This window comes from Elgaria multicarinata, chromosome 15 (genome assembly GCF_023053635.1).
Source record: "Elgaria multicarinata webbii isolate HBS135686 ecotype San Diego chromosome 15, rElgMul1.1.pri, whole genome shotgun sequence".
Lineage (NCBI taxonomy): Eukaryota > Metazoa > Chordata > Lepidosauria > Squamata > Anguidae > Elgaria > Elgaria multicarinata.
Window position 1 is genome coordinate 30430481 of NC_086185.1, and position 23638 is coordinate 30454118.

The 23638-nt window shown below is 42.6% G+C and overlaps 1 protein-coding gene across 2 annotated transcripts; it reads right to left on the reverse strand.

Annotated features, from left to right (window-relative positions):
- Positions 1–2881: 2881 nt before the first annotated feature.
- PGK1 (phosphoglycerate kinase 1) lies at positions 2882–23318 on the reverse strand. 2 transcript variants are annotated; one of them, XM_063141564.1, is made up of 11 exons: positions 23225–23318; positions 16765–16815; positions 14622–14777; positions 14364–14508; positions 11218–11321; positions 10066–10185; positions 6832–6946; positions 6106–6285; positions 5834–6011; positions 5375–5473; positions 2882–3378 (listed from the first exon to the last, which is right to left on the reverse strand). In XM_063141564.1, exons 1-11 carry the CDS (start codon positions 23287–23289, stop codon positions 3338–3340), a joined length of 1254 nt encoding a protein of 417 aa, XP_062997634.1. In that variant the 5' UTR covers positions 23290–23318; the 3' UTR covers positions 2882–3337. The 2 variants fall into 2 exon arrangements, with proteins under 2 accessions (XP_062997634.1, XP_062997635.1); XM_063141565.1 differs by lacking the exon at positions 23225–23318 and adding an exon at positions 19865–19962.
- Between the last annotated feature and the right edge of the window lie 320 nt (positions 23319–23638).

The following is a 23638-nucleotide window of genomic DNA, read 5'->3' on the forward strand; positions in this document are numbered from 1 at the left end:
AAGATTTGTCATTGCTCTCCTCCCAAGAAGTCAATGTCTTCTGATTTCCTGGCTGCAGTCAGCATCTGCAGTAATCTTTGCGCCCAGAAATACAAAGTCTGTCACTGCCTCCACGTTTTCTCCCTCTATTTGCCAGTTGTCAATCAAGCTGGTTGCCATAATCTTGGTTATTTTGAGGTTTAACTGCAACCCAGCTTTTGCACTTTCTTCTTTCACTTTTGTCATAAGGCTCCTCAGCTCCTCCTCGCTTTCAGCCATCAAAGTGGTGTCATCTGCATATCTGAGATTGTTAATGTTTCTTCCTGCAATTTTAACTCCAGCCTTGGATTCGTCAAGCCCAGCACGTCGCATGATGTGTTCTGCATACAAGTTTTGAAGAATAAAGAGAGTTCCAAGCACTTTCTGGCAGGGAGGGGAAGAATGTAGATCTGGATCTGCTGGTAGGTCTTGGGGTGATTGGCAACGATTTCTGACTCCCAATGGTTTAACAATAGCAGTGACAAAATGACTTCCTCCTGCCCTAAACGATATTGCTGCATTACAGGAAGCTTGGAATAACCAACGATGGATTTTGTGAGAAATGGCTGTAGGCTCCATTAAGTTTTGGTCCTCAGAACAAATTCTAGGGCTCAGCCCACAGGCTTGCAGTCTTCCCATCCACGCTTGAGCGAGATTCTGCAGAACGGAGGCTGGTGGCTTCTGAAGGTGTGCTGCTGCCACCAGCCTCCACCATCTGCATGGGACACGGGAAGGTGCCATCCCAAACGAAGACTGTGGCACAGCTAAGTCTGCCTTGTCTCTACTGCACTGACAGGCAGCTTTGGAGGATTACTTTTTATACGTGTGTGGCAGTTACAGTAACTTATGCTATTGTCTATGTGATCTGGGTGCATGGATGTAAAACATTACAATTAAAATGGCGAAAGTGGGTGGTCTCCATAGGAGATCCATGACTCAGGCTTCTTGCACCGGCAACATTCATGTTTTCCCAGCAGCCACAGGGCACTTCTCACATTTTCCCATATGACATCTGCAAGTGCAGCAGCAGCAGCACAAAAGCACCCAGACCCCGATAAGGTCTCTAGCATTTATATTAAGGTCTAGAAAAGAAATTCTAACAGGCTACTTTGTTGTTCAACCACCGTTAACTCAGTAGTCTGTTTCAAACTGATTGTGGAGTTTAGCTGAAAACTAAGCTCTCTTCATTGAGTAGGACATCTTCCTCCCTTTTCTTTAACCTTCCTATCTTCAATCAATTTACCTAAATTGATTATTTCTTTGGTCCCTATAACATTATTCTAAAATGAGAACACACACTTTTAACCAAGTTTGCATTCAAATTCCTCTTGACTCTGGTATTTCCTGAACTTCTTTAATCTTTGGTTACTACCTGTGTCTGTATTTCCACAATGTTTATATTCTTCCGTCCAGTATCGAACTATCACCTGCATGGCCAACCCAATTGTTTGCTCTGAGGTTTAGTTATATATTTGTAGTTTAGTCCAAAGTTCACCCTGCCCCCAATAACTCAAAGTGAAGTATGTCCGTCGTACAATGCCCCCTCACTTCCCTCCACTTTATCATTTGCTTTTGAAGAGTAGCACTAGCTCGCCTGTATTTAGAAATTATCTTCAGACTTCAGCCGCTGTTTTAAACTTAAAAACAAGAACTTAATCTAGTAGAAAAAACAGAATTTATATCACCTCTCCTCAGTCCACTGCTTTCCCCGGCCTCTGAAAGTTGCTCCCCTATAAACATGACTTGTGTTTTAGTATTTCTTTGGAGGAAAGAAATGTTTCAAATCTTTTTTTATTCTTCAGCGAAGACTTTAAGCAAATTTAGCAATACAGTTATAGTGTTTTAATATACATGAGGTTGACAGGAAGAAAAATTCATGGTAAGATTGAACTGTTGGGAGCCACCTGTGTCCTGCACACCATCATGAAGCGGATAACAAATTCAAACATTTGTCTCTAAAAAGCTAAATAGATGAGCAAATTAAAAATTGCACTAGCACTATTTATCTGCTGTTTAGAAAACCAAATCAAATATGCCCGTGCTCATTCAAGTAACAGAGTTAGATAGACCTCTGATACGTACCATACTGACTTTAAAAGTGGGGGAGGAGAACCCTCTGGTAGATACATTTGTCCTAACAACTAAGGCCAAAGCAGTAAAACTTATAAAAGAATTTTTAAAAAAAGGATTAAGAAGCTGTTTAATTCTTAATGATTCTAAAGTGTGCAACTTTATAACTGAACTTACTTTCTCTCTAACCTCTTCAATCCAACCAGGGGTAGGGACCTTTTGGGGCCCCTTGGGCACATTTGAGAAACTGTCCTGAGCACCACCACAAATGGGCATGCTGCAAATAAATGCATTGGCCTGCAGGCTCCTGCCACCTTCATTTCCTAAGGATGTCTCTGAGCCCCACACATGTGCTTTGCTTTGAGGTGAAAAGTGGGAGGGAGGAGGGCACATCAGTGGGTGCCAAGGAATGTATCCGAGGGCACACTGGTACCACACTCTCTACCTGTAGGTAATACAATACAAACCATTTTCAAATTCAACCATCAAAGTAAGAAAGCCTTTTCAAATGGCTGCAACACCCTTCCTCTAGAAACTAGTCAAAGTTCAGATCTCATTTTCCAGACATGCTATTAAGACTACCTCTTTGGGGCTGGCTGTTAATGGCCGGACTTCAAAACTACTGAGCAATATTGTAATTGGCATAAAATTTTATCTTAATCTAACTGGCTTTATATGTCAGACATATCAACAGAAAACAAACAAATAAATCATGACACACAAAGCAACCTAAAAACAAAACACAATGATTGGGCAGTAATCTTTTATGGGAGAAAAGAGCAGTGTACCCAACTATGTTTGCATCATAAACATTTATTTAGAAGCCAATGTCCAGAAATCTGTATTTTCTCCTTGCTTGTAAGTTGTGTCAAGTGACTAATATCAGCATCTAAAAACACGGTGGAAGTTGAATGGGAGGAATTGCTTTTGAGAAACTGACAACTACTAGGGAACTTAGCCTTTTTTAAAAGGCAAAAATATAAATATATACACTCTAAATCACAATAACTATTTAACACTACAGTAGTTCAAGTGGGGTAACCGTGGACAAATCAGCAGCATGTAAACAGCAGACTCTCCAAAATGGAGCCATCTGAACCTCTCCGTTATATGTTGTTTTGGTTCCAGTTTACATTCTGTGATCTGCTGCTTGTAGATATAGAAGCGCTGCAGTAGCTGCTTTAAGGGTGGTGGGTGTGCACAGGAACATATTGGGGCAGAGGTTCTTATCCATCCCAGGGTCGACCCATTACACGTTGCTCAGAGCTGCTACACCAGGAAGAACTTTACCTGTACAATTGAAAACACACAAACAGATATACTTGGGTTTAACCACACATCATCCTATAGTATCTCAAATTGTAGTTGCTAAACGTTACCATATATAAACCACCTCCCGGCTGTAATGGCTGTTAACAATGAATTTTTAATTTGTTTTTAAATCTAAACAATAAACCTAAAAATCAATAGGCAAAAAGCCAAATAGCGGCAACATCAGAACAAGTGAAACAGCAAGTATTTGCTTAATCTCATCTGCACAGAAGTAAACCCGCAGCTGCTAAATAATGAAGGTGGAAAAACTGCCAAGGCTTTCTGCACTCACAGAGCCACAACGTATCTAGAAGGCAGATTATAAATTACCCTTCAAAAACAATGTTAAAACTGTGGACTTTATTGTAATTGAACTTTAATCTAACAAGCCCAGCTCCTCCAAATCTAAAGCCTCCAGGGATTAATAAAAAGTGGAGTGTGGCTTAATACCACTTCCACAGAATCTCACATTGGGCCGGTTTGCACAATCAAACCAATCTTCACTGGCTTATTAAAATCACAGGGGCTGCTAGGCACGATTTCCATAATCACTTCCAAGTTGCAGCTTGTTGGGGGAGAAAGTGATCTTCCAATGACCCGTGGGGGCTTATCCAAATTGTTCTGCAATTTAAATACGCCACGGTGGGTTATTCTGATTGCGCGAACCAGGACACTGATTCTCATATGAATTTAGTTTTGGGGGAGCAAAATCTGTATTATGGCTTCAAACCAATCTAACTATTAGTTTATTAATTAAGTAAAAGGAGGTAAAATTTAATTCACAGTATTTCTTAGATGTTTGTGGGTTTTATCCAAAGTGTTTGGATACTCATTTGCATTTCCCCTTTGATTGTTACTTCCCAGGCAACAGAGACAAAGGCCCTGCCCAGCGTGCAACTCCTGCTAATAACAGCCACAGACTGAGTTTAGTGCAGCTTCTTTGTCAGACAGCAGGCGAAGGCGCTAGTAATGGGGAAATGCACACGCATTCAGAAACAGCTATAGCAACGGGAACCGCAAGTCTGTTATGCAAAACTGCATCCCGTAAAGCCGGGGTGGGCAACGTTTTTGCCCACAAGGGCCACACACTGTGTGGGGTTGGGGACACATACATGCACACTTATTATATATGTTCTTTCCCCCACCTGCATCATCCTGATCTAGATTACTGGGAAGAGGGAAATGCTTTAACCTTCCTTCCTTCCTTCCAGTGATCCCAATCCTGCTGGGAAAGGAGGCACATGGGGGAAATTCTTCTTGCACGGTCACCTTCCCAGCATGATCAAACTGTCGAAAGCTCAAACATGCTGCAAAAGAGTGTCCACATGGAGTAATCCAACAGGATTGGGCTCCCGACAACACAGTCATGTTGGGAAGGAGGGCGTGCAAAGAGAATTAACTCTGTGCACCCTGCTTCCCAGGGTGATCAGGTTCTCAGCAGCCCACCAAACAGCTGATTGACATGGTCTTGGGAGCCTGTTTGTGCTGGGAAAGCACACAGGGAGGACTTTCCTCACACACTCCCTTTCCCAACACCACTGGGCTCCAGAGACCTTGTTTGGTGATGCTGCCAGAAGCCTGAAAGCGTCAGGAAAAAGGTTAGTGAGGAGAGACATCCATGTATGCTCTCTTCTCTAGAGGTGGCTTTGGGGGAATTGGGAGCAGTGGCACTGGGCACCCACGGTGGGCTGCACAAGCAGTTTGTCCACCCCTGCCATAAAAGGGACACCTATACATTCTCACGTCTTTGCTGATGCAGGACTGAGTAACTGCCAGGGGTGGTTTCAGAGAACTGTGATAGAGGTAATCCCAAGCTCATGCACAACTTTTTATAGATTTGTGTGACTCTTTGAAGAGCTGCAAATAAGATGTCATCAAGCCTTATTCCTGGAAGCAAGGTACAATATGGAAAGAATATACAAATCAGTACTATTTATTAAGCACTGTCAGGGAAAGGAAAGGAAAAATACATTACCTTCTAGAAGTTCTAAGCTAGCACCACCTCCAGTGCTGACGTGGCTAACTTTATCTTCAGTGTTCCATTTAGCACAGCATGTAGCTGTGTCTCCACCACCTGTTCAGCAAAATATAGCGGAGATATTTTAGAGGGTTTTGGATGCGTACGTGAGGAAAGCGTTCTTTCAGTTTGGCGATTATGGGCTGTGAGCATGCACAGCATACAAGCAAGCAGTACTTCATCACCACGAGGAAGGACTTCTGAGTTTAGAGGAAGGACTGCTGCTCAGTGGTACAACACATACTTTACACATAGCAGGTCACAGAACTCCCAGTAGGTTTGGGAAAGGGTCCTGTTTGAATCCCCGGTAAGCCACTGCTAGTAAGTATAGGGCAGATATTAGAAGCCATTATTCGAACCCAGTGAAAAGCTAATCTGAACTGGGGACTGGAAGAGGACGAAGGAGCTGATTCTTACCAATGATGGTGATAGTGCCTTTGGCTGTAACTTCCACAACTTTATCCATCAAGGCTTTGGTTCCTTTGGCAAACTTATCCCACTCAAACACACCAACTGGACCGTTCCACACAATTAGCTTGGCTCTTCCCACAACTTCAACAAACTTCTTAACACTTTCAGGGCCACAATCCAAACCCTAAGACCAGGAAAGAGCAAAATATACCGTTCAGCTATTTCAGTGCAGACAAGTTCCCTTTATACAACGTTTCTCTCCTCGGTTTTTAACCTACCATCCATCCAGCAGGTATCCCAGATGCCACAGTGGCCTCTCCGGTGTTCGCGTTCTCATCAAATTTGTCTGCAGTAATGAAGTCAATGGGCAGAGTGATCTTCACACCATTCTTCTCTGCCTTGGCCATCAGGTCCTTGACTATTTTTGATCCTTCTTCATCAAACAAAGAATTGCCAATCTGGAAACAAAACACAACACCTTACATACCCAGCGATATTCGCTTCCACAAACTGCTACGAAGCAAATTAGAACCTCAAATGCAAGACCTCTACAAAGCTATTTGAAGAGCATCATGAGACTGCAGGAAAACCCTTTTCAGCATGTTTTCTGAAAGTTTAAGTCAGAGCCAATGAATGGCCAGAAGTCTTACTTGTAGGCTAGCCATGAAGGTAAAGTTCAACCCCTTAAAACAACATGCAATTTCCTTCATTCCTGAACTTGCATCTAGACAAATGAAGCAGGAAACGTGTCTTATTCGGCAGACTGTAAACAACCTAACTCATATTAAAAACTGTTCAGTTAAGATAGCAGCCAGTACATGCACAACAAGGTCAAGGAACCTCTGTCCTGGACTCCATCATCACTATTGTCCATGATGTCTGAGGCTGATGGGAGTTGGAGTCCAACAGCATTTGGAGGGGCACAGGATCTCCATCTGTGACATAGAGGATCCTTCACACACACCTCTTCACCCAAATAAGGGCAGACACTGCAGGTCGCGTACCTCCATGTTATTAAGTACTTTGAGGAAGGTGAAAGCCATTCCGCCACCAATAATCATCTCATTGACTTTATCCAGCAGGTTATTGATCAGCTGAATCTTATCTTGAACTTTAGCTCTAATAAATTGGGGGAGGGGGAGAGAAGAGATAGATAGAGAACCGGATTATCACTTGAACAGATTATTAGCAGAGTTACAATAGCTGAGTTGCTATATATACTTCCACAAGTATTTGCACGGCTTCATACAAATATTCAAGAATGAAAGCTACAAGAAGGCAGCAGCACTACACATATGAAAAAAGTGCATAAAATCACAACGTGTTTCAAGTACTATGAAAAACAAACAGGCCCATTGCCCATTTTCTTACATCCGCTACTTAAATACGGGCTAATAATAGAGAAAATAGTGCAGTCACATGCACTGAAATTAATGTATGACAGTCTAGGACAGAGGTGGGCAGGAAGTACACCTCCACATGTTTTAGACTTCAACTCCCAGATTTCCTGACCACTGGCTGTGCTAGCAAGGGCTTCTGGGAGTTGAAGTCCCAAGCATCTTGAGATGTATTTTCTACCTTGATCAAGGATCTGTCTCAAAACAAAATAGGAGGTGATCATTTATTACAAGAAGGGAAAGAAAGCTGTCTGCAATGAAAAAGCAGGTGTGGGAATTTGGGCTCATGCAATCACTAGCATCAAATGATATTTACCTAAGGTGACCCTTTGAAAAGGAGGACAGGGCTCCTGTATCTTTAACAGTTGTATTGAAAAGGGAATTTCAGTAGGTGTCATTTGTATATATGGAGAACCTGGTGAAATTTCCTCTTCATCACAACAGTTAAAGCTGCAGGTGCCCTGTCCTCTTTAAAATCTGGTCACTCTAGTATAGCTCCTGCAGCTTTAACTGTTGTGATGAAGAGGGAATTTCAACAGGTTCTCCACATATACAAATGACACCTGCTGAAATTCCCTTTTCTATGCAACTGTTAAAGATACAGGAGCCCTGTCCTCCTTTTCATAGGGTCACCCTAATTTACGCAATACAAACAGAACTAGGACATTCAAATATCTACCTAATAGGAGACATTCTTAATATAATTGTTTCAGCATAAGCAGCCTGGCCAATCTATTCATAGTTTAATTTAGTTTGTTGCATTTTCTCTTACTTATAACGTATTTTATTCTCTACATTTTAAAGGAGTTATTTACCACATATAGCACTGACTAATAACTATTAAACTATAAACTGTAATTCCAACAGCCTACTAATTTTGGTTAAGATTTAAACAGCAGCACAACTTGCTGATTTAAACATTATGGGATCCAACTGGTATAAAATGTTTAAAACTGGGAAGATCATGTGCCACTGAGAAATCCCTGACAGCAGCAAGGCAAATGTGCAAAATGATGGATTATTTCAGAGAACTCCAAGGCAACTATTCCCTATTATTCATGGCTGCATGTTTCCCTTGTAGTGTCACCTTACAGTTTCTGCCATCACAGCACTTCCAGTCATCAGAGAGGTGTAACTGGTACAATCCAGAGGATGAATCTGCCTGGATAACTGGTTCCAGAAAAATAGTGCCCTAGAACAATTGGGCATTCTACGAGCTCCATCCGGTGAGCTTTTTATTGCACGCTTGTTCTTGGGCACTCACGGATTTTTCACAGGTCTCTCACATGGACATTGTCTGCCTTCTGCGCACCTTCCACCCCTTCTGGCCTTCCTTGCACCACAAAAACCTCACAGAAAGTCCGAAATATTTTAAAACTGGAAGTTGCTGCTCTTTCCTGCTGTGTGCAGGAGAAGCAGCGCGATTAGAGCGCCCGACTAAATGGGCCTCGTGCTCATTGTTTACTTCCTGTTTTGAAACAGGAAGTAACTGAGCAACGAAACCTGGAACAGAGAAGCGATGGCAGGGAGTGCGTTTTCCCATGTGTGATGGAGCTCTACAGCACTACAATTGCTGAGATTTGCATAAGCACAGATTATTCTGGTAACTAGATTTGTGACAAGCTGATAGGTTATGCTTAAACAAATGGGGGAAAAAGCTTTTAAACAAATTCTACTTTCCCAAAGGATGCCATGAAGCAGAGCTTACTACTGGCACAAAGAGAGCCTTGACAGAACCTGCAAGTTGTGCAGAACACACATATTTTGGCATTTATACAGCACTTTCAAAACACTTCTCATATCATACCCATAATAGAAGCTGAAATATAACTGCCAGGATAAGGCTGCCTAGTATGACTATAAGTATGGCAAAATTTGAATTTGAAGACTTCCCTACTCACAGTGGTTATGCTATGACAACTCTCATATCTTGTGGCAGAAGAAACAAGTTTGCCTAATACTTATTACAGGCACTGTACCAAAATTGTAAACAAAACAGCATCTGTGCATAACCAGAGTTCCAAGAGCAGTACCTCAATATATTTCAAACAAAAAAGGGAACTACTGATATTGGCCATTATCCAGCAAGCCGCTTCAAAGTAATTGAAGAATGGATACACAATGCCCCCATCCCATTCCCACACACAAACAGCAGTTTTCTAGCCCAATATTGCTCAAAGGTTAAAATGGGAGCTTGCAACACTTGGGAAGGAAAATAAAAAAAAACTTCACCAGGCAGACTGAGCTAACCACATTTTCTTAACTTGCAATCATTATTTCTTTCTTGATATGTGCAGCAAATAACTAACAACAGTGGCCACCACACTATGCAATGCTGCTTAGAAAACAACTCAGAGGTGTGTTTAAAATACACTCCTTCAAGGTTTAGGTATGTCCCCAGGAAAGTCATCATTGTTAAATGAGACCTCCTTCCCACCATGAGTACAGAAGGGACAAAACTGCATCTATAGCTACGGTTTAATAAGCCTCCCATCCCCACCCCTAAAAAAACTCGTTTGGATGCTGTGGGAGCCAACATGTATCGAGCTACATGTATAATAGCAGGCAGTTTCAATTTACACACAGTACTGCTGAGTAGCAACTAAGTTTATACTCTGATGCAAAGGTCACACACACAGACGCTATTCTGATTAATCTAGTCCATAACAGTATACACTGGCCAAGCTTAGAAGAGCTTTTTTTAAAAAATTAGAGTTGTAGATGTTAAAACTATCTGCCCACCTAGATAGGATACTCTCATACTTTCTGCCATAAATTTATTAGTGATAAACTTTAAAAGAAAATTACATGCACTGAAGGAGAAAGCAATTTCGTTCTTACCCTCCAAGTATTGCCAGGAAGGGGCGCACTGGATTCTCTAAAGCTTTAGCAAAATAATCCAGTTCTTTCTTCATCAGGAAGCCAGCAGCTTTTTGAGGTAGATTGACACCTACCATAGAGCTGTTGCATTGGGAGAAAAAAATAACACCTTCAGTAATCTGCAACACTGTGGAGAACCCAGACTTGTTCCTTTGATCCTAGAAAGAAAAACCTTCAAGTCTACAACTATGCAGATGTTTTGCTGAAACGGTTAGCCCTGAAGATACAACTGCACAACAAGACTCATAGCATTTCTGAAGTTCACATCTGCCTTACTGATTTGACAAGTTCTAGTGACCTGAGACTGATTCTGCAAGGAACATTTCAAAGACTTTTTAGATGTGGAAGACACAATTATACTACTGCATGAATAAATCCTTGGAAATGATAAGAAAAGTCAAAGAAGATATGTCTTCAGAAAGCCATGTTTTATTAAATTAAACCTAAAAATAATGCTTTTCACCAATGTTACACGCTAACGTCAATCTAAAGGCATTCACACAACTTGAAAGAGAGCAGATTTAAAATATCTACGGCAGACAACAAGAACTCTTCATACCTTAGCAAGAGCTGTCTTGTGATTTGTAATGCTCTAAAGACTATTCAGATGTTTTCCACTCAGATGGATGTGAAAGCTAATGCAATTGCTTAGTAGAACATACAGTGAACAGCTTGAATAGGAAAATCAAGACTGCATGGAAGCCAGAGTTACTATAGTATTCTTATAGACTGATTTTTTCAGTCTATATAGAATGCTACATTGGCTTTGAAGTGGATTTTGGTGTTTATGTCCTACAAGATGGATACTGTCCATCTTGGATACATTTTTGGATACATTTTGGATACATTTGGATTTTTGGATACATTTTGGATACAAGATGGATACATTTAGACATGGATACTGTCTAAATCTTACTGTCTAAATCTCTACGATACTGTCTAAATCTTTTTTAAAATACACATTTCTAAGGCTCAGAAGTTTTCAAAGGTAGAGAGCAGTAATTGATCTCTATTCAAAAGTCCATCTCTTGCCATAAAAATAGCAGAGCTAAGCCAAGCCAAATAATAATTCAAAAGCAGTCGATGTCCAGCCATAAGGACAGTGCTACACACCTGTGAGCTCTATGCGCAGTTCCAAAAGCATCATTGATATAAACATCTCCTAATTTAGAAAGTGATGCTCTGAAAGTATCAACCTGTGCAGAATCAGCCTTGATCTGGAGAAAGCAAGAGAGAGAGAGAAAACACATTACTTTGTTAGTTACTCTACTTTACTAATAACCATTAGCAGTAATGAAATCATTCTCTGGGTAAACAGTTTGTTAATATGGTCTTAGTCTACACAGCTTTATTTGCTCTTTATAATCAAGAACTATCAATGTCTGAAAACACCGACTCTTATAAGACCCTAGCAAAGGGCTCTTTAGGCCCCTATCCTGCAAGATGGGTTTGGCTGCCAGAGCCACTGGTACTGCTACTTGGTGGTGGGGATATTAAAAGAATTCTTTGTCTCAGACTTTGGGGAAGGAGAGGGCTCTGTCAAAAGAACAAATGCATAAAGCATTGTGAGGCACAACACAGCGGCTGAGTTCGGAAGACGCTAATCAGCGGGGTGGTGGTGGTAATAGAAACAGAATGGGAAATAACCGTTGATTAGAGTGTTGTCTGAACTCAGCCAGCATGTTTAAAAAAGCACTACACATTCTTCTAAGTGTAAGTTGTTTTCTCTATTACTATTGGGTTATACTAATACTATCAATTGCTTCTTAGTTCCCTCAGATGACCAGCTTTATATAATTAGTTTAAGTGCCTCTACTACAGTGTTAGAAGCAGGGGAAGCATCTGTTTTAAGAAAGGTCAAGTGATTTTCCTTCGCTTGTTAATGAGAGTAAACACTGCAACCACACACAATATAACTTAATTTACACCTGGAGGGCACGAGGTTAGGAAAGGCTGATTTTGAGTCAACATACATGGTGCTTTACAAAGTAAATATAGAAAACGCACAAGCCCCCGCCCATCAAGAATGAGAGACCATGGACAAATGTGAGCAATTGTTACAAGGAGCATGGCAAGTTACTCAACCATTATTTCAAGCGGAAATGAAAACTGAAGGATTATGGGTCAGATTGGAACCAATGAATTCAAATACTCAAGTCTTCAGAACTTCATGTGTGCATGTTTTTAGAGCACCCTGCGGTGTTCTATATCAACTGGTAAAAGGGCATCCTCCTGTATATCAGCATTCTACATTTTGGCTGCTGCAATACGGAGCCAAGCTTGAGGTTTAATGGGGTCAGAGATGCTAAGAAAAGAAACCAACTGGGACCAAGTACTCTTGATGACCTTCAACAAAATGCCAGAGGTACAAGATGGCATGAACACCAGTCTAGAGAGCGAACACTGCCAGCTTTAACCCAATATATGTTTCACATTCTTTTCCTAAGCAAATTTTCTGTTACGCATTTCCTTACACAGCAATGCATTTTCATTCAGCACTCTTCCTTCTTTCTGCACTTTAATCCAAACACCCTTTCATAAAAGGGCATGCTGATAGGTTTTCATCCAAGTTCACTATCACTAAACGAATACTGTCGCTCAGCTTTTATGACTGCTTTCTGTTAGAAAATATTAAGGGTAATAGGTCAAAGTAGTGTAGGGGCAGTCTGAATGTTAGAAAGAATAATATGGTGAATGTGGTGTTGCCTTGAGGCAAGAAGGCAATTCTCCTCCTGCTCATGAGAAGCAGCCTGAAGCTGCAGAGATGGGCAGGATTGCTTAAGCATGGTGGTCCCCACCGCTTCTCCTGTTGACCTTCAAAGCTTTTCACGGTCTAGCTCCTGCCTATCTCTCCTCTCTCATCTCACACTATTGCCCCGCTCGTGCCCTCCGCTCCTCTGATGCCATGCTTCTCTCCTGCCCAAGGACCTCCACTTCCCTTACTCGGCTTCGTCCTTTTTCTTCTGCTGCCCCTTACGCCTGGAATGCTCTTCCAGAACACTTGAGAACTACAAACTCAATCACAGCTTTTAAAACTCAGCTAAAAACTTTTCTTTTCCCTATAGCTTTTAAATATTGAGTTTGTTCTGACTCTATACTGTTAGCTTCACCCCACCCGGTGCCTGTTTGCATTCTCTTTCCCTCCTCATTGTTTACAACTTATTAGATTGTAAGCCTATGCGGCAGGGTCTTGCTTTTTACTGTGTTATCTGTACAGCACCATGTACATTGATGGTGCTATATAAATAAATAATAATAATAATAATAATAATTCCCCAAGTCCAAAGTTGGTAAGGCAGCTGGGGATTGTTTGGCAGCTGTGTGGCAAAGGCACCCGAAGAGCCTTAGCCATGCAGAGGCAAACTGGCAACTCCTTTTCCCCACTAGCCCTTTCCTGCTTTGGAGCAAGAAAGATTGAGGTGTGTGTGTGTGTGTGTTCAGTGGGACAGCATTGTGACACTTCTGCCTGGAATCAGTACCTAAAAACACATGTTCCTGCTTTCCCCTTAGAAAAGACCAGTTGGACGGCAGTGATGAACGCCCCTTCCCATATGTGCATGGAGGAGCACTCTTGGGTAGTGGCACTCACCCCTGGCCCTTTCATTAGGAAAGATTGGGGTGGAAGCAAAAGATGTTGTTGTCTAAAGGCAATCTGTCTACTTTTTGGAAATAGTGCCCTACAGCTTTGGAACAGGAAAGCCAAACGGAGAAGTGCTGGACGCTGCTGCCTAAAGCCACCAACTGCACATGTTCCTTCCCTCCTTCCCCTCAGGAAAGACCAGGGAGGTGCACAAGAGCCCTTTTGGGCAGCAGCATCTAACATCGCCTGCTCTCCCACCCAGCTTTTCCTTCAGGAAATGCTGGCAGATGGGGGTGGGTGGGAAGAGGTCTGGCAACTACGATGTTTGGCTTGCCCAACACAGCCAGTCAAAAACTGTAGATTAAGAACATTCACTCCCCCTGACCCTGTGTGATAAAACTGGTTTTCTAGAGCAATTGTTGCTTGCTCTGGGTGAATGACTGAGAATAACAGTGCCTTAGTATTGTGCTATAGATTGTCAGTTTGGGATATTTTCCCCATCCTACACTAAACCGCTCATTACTTGTATTTCTATCAGCACCAGAAAACTTTAATCACTGTTCAAATTGTCAAATCTGTATTATTACGTCATCCTCATCATCTCAACTGGCATGGAGGACACAATTTGTGCAGCCAGTAGGAAGCAATGGAGACAGAAACTCAAGGCAGAACGCGTCACCTTGTTCCCTGAAGCATCCTTTCCCTTTCCTTCCTCTTCTACATGGAATCGGAGGTTTTCCAGGAGGATGACTGAGCCAGTTGCTGGGTTAGCACAAGCTTTCTCTACCTCTGGACCAACACAGTCCTTCAGGAACAAGACGTCCCTAGAAAAGATCCAAGATATATAGCTTCACAGTTCACAATTTAAAGGATATTTCACAGCAAACTCATTTGTAACACTTGCTGTCCATACTTCTCAACAGCCATAACGACATACCTGCCTACCAGTGTTTTGAGTTCTGCTGCCACTGGTTCCAAAGAATATTTGTCAGGCATAGGAACTCCATCAGGTCGGCCCAGGTGACTCATCAGTACCACAGACTTGGCCTCATGATCCAGGCAATGCTTTATGGTTGGGACAGCTGCTTTGATTCTGCAACAAAAACAGAAGATAAACTGGAAATATTAATTTGGCGTCATGGCTATGAACAGAAGGCTCTTCGAACATATCCTGCTGCATCTAAGCTAAAGATTATCACAACAAGCTTTTAAAAGATGCTGCATACTGATTGCAGAATCAAGAGTCTATATATTATAGAATCAAAAGGCGACCAATCTGATTACAATCTCCTTACTCTTGCCTCGCCAATATAGAAATACCCTCCTCATCAGTCCATCCTCCACACTAATGTATATGATCCAAATTGCTTTAGTCGCTATCCATGTCATCAACACTGTTATCTAGTAGATGTTTCAATAATACTGCTACAGATTTTGATACCTTAAACATCCTTGTAGCCATTTGCTTGCTTGGTACATAGAACATGAGTTCTTTACAAGGGCTACTCAAGTACAGAAATGCTAAACACGAACAGTTAGCTGTTTTCAAATAGTTAACAGAACGTAGTAGATGTCTTTGGAATCGAATGGGATACTTAGCTACAAACTCCAGCAAAACAAAATATGGAAAAACAGTTTATCAGAATCATATCCCCAAGTTAGACCCTAGTGCTGTAAGAAAAGTTGGCTAAGCACTTTATACTCAACACCATCAATAACATCTCCCCCAATCCATTTAAAAGATGTACCATGCAGTTCACAGGACCACCAGAGCCTGCTTCAGCTGGAAGCCCGCCCCGCCCTGCCCCAGGACTAACCGTCATCATGACCCTGTGGGGGAAGGAGCTGTTGGTCTGCCCCTCCACTGGGAGATGAGAGGGAGGAGCAGGGCTCCCTATCAGTCTCAATTTCTTTTTCTCCCCCACCCCTCTTCCCCGCCTCCCCTTTTCCTCGTGTGTCAGGTCCTTCTTTTTAGAATGAAAGCCTGAGGGCAGGGACTGTCTTCTTTACTGATCAATTGTAAGCTGCTCCGGGAGCCTTTTTGGCTGAGGTGCAGGATAAAAATACTCTAAATAAATAAATAATAAAAAATGTAGGCACCCACAATTGGCTTGGAGCTCAGTGGAGCTTCGTTTCCTTAATGTTGTCTACAACAGTGGTAGCCAAAATATAGATAACAACGAAGTTAAGGAAATAAATAATAAATTAATGTATAAAATTTAATACAAAATGTAATTATCAAAATTAACACTTGATATAATTTTCAAAGAGCACTTATGATACACATTCAAAACCAATAAAACAATAAAATTTGCGATGATTGAGCATAGTTTTTATTGTATTATTGGTTTTGAATGTGTATCATAAGTGCTCTTGGAAAATTATATCAAATGTTAATTTTGATAATTACATTTTGTATTAAATTTTATACATTTATTTATTATTTATTTCCTTAACTTCGTTGTTATCTACAACAGTGGTCTTCAGCTTGTCAAAACAGGGGATCTGTTTTAGGTCTCACTTCAAGCTGGGCAAGGTGCACAACGCCATTTTAGCCAAAGGGTCTCTGGCCTCTTACGTTCCTTTACTTCTTGTGAGTATGTGCTGCTCTGCCTTAATTTCACTTCTCTCTCCAGGCTGACAGGATGTGGCAAAACAGCACAGCAGCTGTGTCGGGGTGGGGTGGGGTGGGCTGCCTGGCTCAGGGAAAAAAATGGCAGCAGCAGCAGCAGCAACCCATCTGTTGAAGACCAAAGGTTTTGAATGCACCTTTACTGCTAACCCCCCTTTACAGCAATTGGATGCAACAGCAGGAACAAACAACAAAAAATGTGTTGTGACATACCAGATCAAGGACCCATCTTGTTATCAACCCTGACTGACAGCAAGCTTCACATCCAATTTGGCACAGCAGATTTAATCCAAGAGGTTTTTCCTAGCCTCGTATTTTCCAAACCTTACCTGGAAAAGCCAGAGATCACTCCTGAAAGCTGTGACGACTTCTGAGTCACAGTGGACTGGAAAAAAGAAGCCAAGCACAGCTAACCAGCTTCTATTTGGAGCTTAAATATGATTCTTACCTTTGGTTGTTGGTTATTTTGTTGTTCTTCATTGGGACATTGAAATCAACCCTGAAAAATAAGGGGGAAATGTTTTAATGCAGAACTGTTTTCTTTTTAAATAAACCCCAGAAAACATAGTCTTGGAAGTCTTTGCTAAAGGCCAAGATCCTCAAAAATGGGATTCATCAAAGCTAAACTGGTATAGGAACTGTTGGGAATAGAAGGATGAGATGTTTGATTATTACCACAGTACTGCTATTTCTCCCTGGTAAATACCCTATAACTCTTAAATCTATGCAGGAGTGTTCATGCAACAAGATCTCTTTACTATACGAGATGTAAGTTTCTAAACCCACCTACTGAGGTAGAACAGCCTTCTCCATCCTGGTGCCCTCTGGTTGTATTGGATTGCAAGCCCCATAGTTCTGAAGCAGCATGGCTATGGAATTATGGAACTTATAGTCCAACCCAATCCAATGGGACAAGGTTGGGGAAGACAGGGTGAAGTAAGAGCACTAGATCCCCTGACTGTACTTACTAGCAAAGAGCTTGTGGAAGGATCTGCAATAACTTATAGTCCAACCCAATCCAATGGGACAAGGTTGGGGAAGACAGGGTGAAGTAAGAGCACTAGATCCCCTGACTGTACTTACTAGCAAAGAGCTTGTGGAAGGATCTGCAATAACTGTCTGCTAACAGAGACTGCTCTTTATTTTGTGAAGCATTCTGGGACAACTTCAGCACTCATGAACAAAGTTAAGCCAGCTAGATTTCCTGTTGCAGCACCCTGGCCCTTTATTCACCCCAGGGAGGTAGAGGTATATTTATTTATTGCATTTCTATACCGCCCAATAGCCAAAGCTCTCTGGGTGGTTTATAAATACATGGCTAGAAACACCTAAAAGGAAAGTGTTCAGATAAGAATCTTAGCAACTAAATTAGCCAAGTCATCCCAGGGATTCCCTTGAACTGGAAAGCAAAGGCTGAGTTCAAAGGTAAAAGCAGATAACAAGTGGGAAACTGTTCTAAATTTTAAAAAGGTAGGAACTGGTGGCACAATGGGTGGATTTTATTCAAGCTTAACACAATGCAGCGTCATATTTGTATTTCTGTCTGTTGTAAACCCTCGCTTCTCTTCCACAAGCTGCTTGAACTATCACCCCCTGTATACAAAATAAAGAAATCCAGGGAGGATTCAGCAGGCACTAATCAGAGGTGTCTGTAGAACAATGGTTTAGAGTGAATAAAACAATTGTTTGATTGTGTTGAGCAAGTCACCATCTCTGCCTGAGCTAGCACACTGGGCTCTTGAGAGAATACTTGTGTTTCATATCCACAATTCTCCTATTCAAATACTTGATAGTTCTTACAAAAACCTTAGAATTTCCCTTTCCTAGAAAGGCCAAAGAAAAAGCACTGCTGCTCAAGCATTTAACAGCCACATTTAATCTTTAGGTTTGCAGAGCAGAGGTTTGCAGGATTTGGGCCAGTTCTGTCTAAAGCACAAATTCAAAGCAACAGCAAATGGTGCTTCCTCAAATTCTCATCTCAGTTAGCTATGAAGGAGAATTACTCAGCAGAAATAGCATGCCAGATAGAGCCAAGGTAGGAGGAGCTCTAGAAGCCATTTCTACAAAGCACTATTTGTGCCCCGAAGCTGAAGAACACAGGAAGTTATATTGTGTAAAACAGCAGGAGGCAGAACAGGATGGCAGAGCAGAGAATGTTACTGTTAGTGAGACATTTTTATTTTGAGCAATTAAGAGGTGGCACCAAGAAACTCATTCTAAAGTAACGTTCCATGTATTTCATGAGCTAAAAAACACCCATGAAGCACATTAAATTTTCTCTAGAGGTTCCTCTATAAATAACTCACATAGGCAAATGGAAACCTCTGCACAGGGCTTCAAATGGGAAACTCTGACTCCACTAACATACTTAAGGCACAAGCCTCTGCATGCTTATTGACAAAAAAAAACTCCTACAATTTCCAGCATGGCTGGCTGAGAATTGAAAGACGTTTTTCTGTCTAAACATTTATTTATTATTAAAATATTTGTATTCTGACCTATTGTTACTGGGATCTCTATGGACATATAAAATAAAGCAGATTTAAAATTGCATAGGATTGCATCCTTAGTCTCCCTCTTCAGGCGCTGTTTGGCAGATGGGAAGTATTATTATCAAAGCGATGGAGGGGGCCAGACCTTTAAAGGTACAAGGACCTTTTTTTTAATCATTCCCAAATAGAAACAATAGCACACACAAGTGAAACCTCAAGCCTCAACTGTAGCACATCATACAACAAGCCCTCAAACTTTAAACATGTATTTTATTTGCTGCTTTATCGATCCCAGCTATACTGAAACTGCAATTTTAAATCTGCTTTATTTTATATGTCCCCATAGAACTATTGCTACTGGACGGCATGAGTGATATTCCATTTAAACGCCTTGTACTCTTTAGCAAAGCCTCAGCAACCTTCTTTGTCCCCTTTACTGGTAAATTTCAGCACCCTTTTAAAGCCGCCTTGCCCGGGGGGGGGGGGGGGGGCGCTGGTGTGTGCATCAGAGCCAGTCCACTGATAATGTCGCAGTCAGCCCAGGTTTGCGAGTTAGCCAGTGCACACGTGACAGGGCGCCACACCGAAGCCCTGGCCTGCTGGTGGGTGCTTGCATGTCCACCTGTACTATACAATTGTCTGTGTCATTCACATGCTGTAAAAACCCTAACGAACTATCCAACACCTCCCCCTTTTTTATCGTTCGTGCATCTGCCCAAGCTACTTTGAAAACTGCTCAGGGAGCCCGTGTGGTATAGTGGCTAGAGTGTTGGACTGGGAGTCGGGAGATCTGGGTTCTAGTCCCCACTTGGCCATGGAAACCCACTGAGTGACTTTGAGTCAATCATAGACTCTCAGCCTAACCCACAGGGTTGTTATGAGGATAAAGTGGAGAAGAGGAGGGTTATGTACGCCGCCTTAGGTTCCTTACAGGGGGAAAAAGGCGGGATATAAATGCAATAATAAATGAATAAATTTCTACACATGGGGCTGTTCAGCCCGGCCGCCACGACAATGCTGCCGGAAGGCAGGAGGCGGAGGTGTTGCGGAGCTCACCTCATGACCACACGCTTCCCCTTCACGTCCACTTTGTCCAGCGTGAGCTTGGTGGAGAGAGACATCGTAATTGCGGGCTCAGTCGTGCTCGAGCAGCCGATGGGAAAGAGCTCCTCATGGGGCGAGAGATGCGGGGCGAGAGCCAGCCTCAGCGCTGCTGCAAGGAGTCACCCCGGCTGGCCACACACCCCGCCCCCCCTCACCAGCGTCAGAGGAGTCAGACCTTTAAAGGAACAAGGACTGTCTAGGATGCAAGTTGCAACTGCAATGCCTACACAGATGCTTGTGAAAGAAAAAGCTACTGCCCTGATGCAGTCTTGTATTCAAGTGCAAGCCTAGTAGCAGGGGTGGGGTGGGTGGGCATGAAGGAATTTCATACAGCTGCATGAGCAGCCTGGTACAGGAGGGCCAGGTGCATCCATCCCACCACCACCACTGTACCCAGCATAGAAATGCAGGAGAAATGGAAGACTCTGTCTCTTTTCAGCAAGCCTGTGGACTGATTTACAAAGTTGCACTGATAACACTTGATAGTGCAACCCTGTTCTAGAATGAGGCCTGAAGAGCTTCATCCTGAATTATGATTAACCTCCACTGTCCAAAATACATTTTAAACAGTGCATTAAAAATACAGCATTTCATTCTGTATCTGTACATCAGAGGTGAGGTAAACACACACACACACACCAAGTGAAGATTTGCCTTTAGGGGGGGGGGACCCAGAAATACTACAGTGGAGGAAGGGGGTTCAGAGTCCCCCTCTTTCAATGTAAATATAAAATAAAAACATTTCTGTAAGCTGAATATTTTTGGTAAGAAAAAAACATTTTTAATATTTAAAAAATAGAAAAGTGAAAGCACAGTACTGAAGGTTTCAGAAAGGTTTAAGGAGGAAACAAATCTGAATTCAATTTATTGGATCAAATGAAATGCCCTTGCTAACCTTCAATGACCTTGAGAAAGTCTTTTTTAATTTTAATTATTAAGGAAATATCATGGATATCATGGAAATATCACAGATAAGATTTAGAGGCAGTAAAAAAAGCACCCATATGCTGTATAAACAGCTGAAGTTTCAAACTGGAGATTTCAATGGTAGATATTTCCTCAGACTCACAACTGAACACCTACAATTAAAATAAGTTCTCCCTGCAACCCACATCCCAGTTTGACCAAGGAGGCTTCTAACTCTGGTTTTGATCAGACACCACTATATATTGCTTGAATTCAGAGTAACAGGTTTTCCCTTTCCAATTTTAGTTCTCCTTAGGCCTAAAATTCCTTACGTGTGTATTTCAGACTCTAACAGTAGCAGTCTGATTCTGTTGGGATAGTTCCCCATTTACAATCAAATAGCCTAAAAGGGAAACTCCTCATCCTCTTTATTCAATTCAACACTCTGTTCGGAAAGATTAGTCTAATTAACAGCACAATGCATGTTTACACAGAAGGACCATAAAAAGTACAAAATTTAATATAAAGCAACTGAATTAAAATTGACAATATTTAAGCACTTGTATTTCTAAATTAAACATCCAATTATTTGATTAAAAAGTGCTCTTTTTCTAATGGCCAGGCTTGTTTTGACCAGAAAGACCTCTTCAGTGGCCCAAAATCTAGGCTTGTACGTGCGAAAAATGTTTATCAAGCAGAACTGACTGTTCTTTTTTATCATTCCCAAATATAATCAATAGCGTACCATAGCATATCATATATACAAGCCTTCAATCTTTCATCATCATCATTATTATTATTATTTCTATACTATTCCATAGCCGAAGCTCTCTGGGCAGCTTACAGAAGATTAAAACATGTATTTTATTTGCTGTTTTATCAATCCCAGCTATGCTGAAACTGCGGTTTTAAATCTGCTTTATTCTGTATGTCTCCCGTACAACTATTGCTACTGGATGACTGGTAATAACAGAGATCCAACTATTTTCTCTCCTTTTTTGTGCCTGATATGTAACTGCGGCTAGAATTTACTTTCCAGCAGAAGGGCAGGGTGGTGTTTGGGGGTGGAAATCAGTGACCTGCTGCATAAGTCATCAGGATATGAACACCAGGAAGGATAGCGTTAAAGGCCATATAGTCCTACGACACGGAATCAGCCATATGTAGCCCAGCTTCCATTGATTCTGAGTCTAACCGTGCAGCCCTGTGCGTGTCTGAGATGCGAGTCCCGCTGAGGTTTATTCCTTAGGATTAAATCCTAACATTTTAGGTCTTTGGGGCTTTTATCCAAAAACGGAAGCTTCTGTTCACCCGTCCTAAAATAAATTCTGCGATCGTTCTCTGGCGGGGATCCCTCCCTCAGTACCGTATTAGTAGGCCAGAAGCAGGTTTTGTCCCCAAAACAGGCCGCTTCGGATCGGGAAGGGAGGCTAGAGTGATGTTAGTTTTACCCTACCCTGTGCCTGTTTGCATTCTCTTCCCCTCCTTATTGTTTTACCTTGCTCGGCTTCGTCCATTTTCCTCTGCTGCCCCTTACGCCTGGAACGCTCTTCCAGAACATCTGAGATCCACAAGTTCAATCGCAGCTTTTAAAGCTCAGCTAAAAACTTTTCTTTTCCTAAAGCCTTTAAAACTTGATGTTGCTTGGACTAGTACTGTTAGTTTTACCCTACCCTGTGCTTGTTTACCCTACCCTGTGCCTGTTGGCATTCTCTTCCCCTCCTTATTGTTTTACTATGATTTTATTAGAATGTAAGCCTATGCGGCAGGGTCTTGCGATTTACTGTTTTACTCTGTACAGCACCATGTACATTGATGGTGCTATATAAATAAATAAATAAATAAATAAATAATAATAATAATAATAATAATAATAATAATAATTTTATTAGATTGTAAGCCTATGCGGCAGGGTCTTGCTATTTACTGTTTTACTCTGTACAGCACCATGTACATTGATGGTGCTATATAAATAAATAATAATAATGTTCCATCTAAACGCCTTGCGCGCTTTTGGAAAGCCTCAGCACCTTTCTCCTTCGGCCCCTTTGCTGGTGAGTCCCAGCACCCTTTTAAACCCGGGGTGGTGGTGGAGGGGGTGCTGGTGCACGCGTCAGAGTCAGCCCGCACATAACGTGGCAGCCAACCCAGGTTTGCGAGTCAGCCAGTGCACACGTGACAGGGCGCTTGCGTGTCCACCTGCACTATACACGTGTCTGCGCCGCTCACACGCTGTGAAAACCCTAACTAACTATCCACCCCTCCCCACCTCACCCCACCCCACCCCACCCGCGCTACTCTGCGAACGGCTCAGGGGCCTCGTTTCTACACGCGGCAGGGCTGCTCCGCCCGGCCGCCACGGCAACGCCGCCGGAAGGCCGGAGGCGGAGGAGTTGCGGAGCTCACCTCATGACCACGCGCTTCCCCTTCACGTCCACTTTGTCCAGCGTGAGCTTGGTGGAGAGAGACATCGTAATTGCCGGCTCAGTCGTGCTCCAGCAGCCGAGGAGGGAAGAGGTGCTCGTGCGGCGAGAGACGCGAGACGACAGGCAGCCTCCGCGCTGCTGCAAAGAGTCGCCTCCGCCGGCCCCGCCCCGCGGCCCCCAGCCTCGCGCCGATTGGCCGGCCCGCCTCACCGGCGTCAAGTGATTGGTTGGGAAGACGCCCTCATTGGGCAGCCGCGGAGTCGGCCTTGCGCGCGGGGGAGATGGTCACGTCTCTCACGGAGCGCTGGCTCAGAAAGAGCGGGAAGGGCCTGAGGGGCGCCTCAGGAAGGCCCCGCCGCCCTTCCCCTGTATTACACCACCGCCACCATCATCA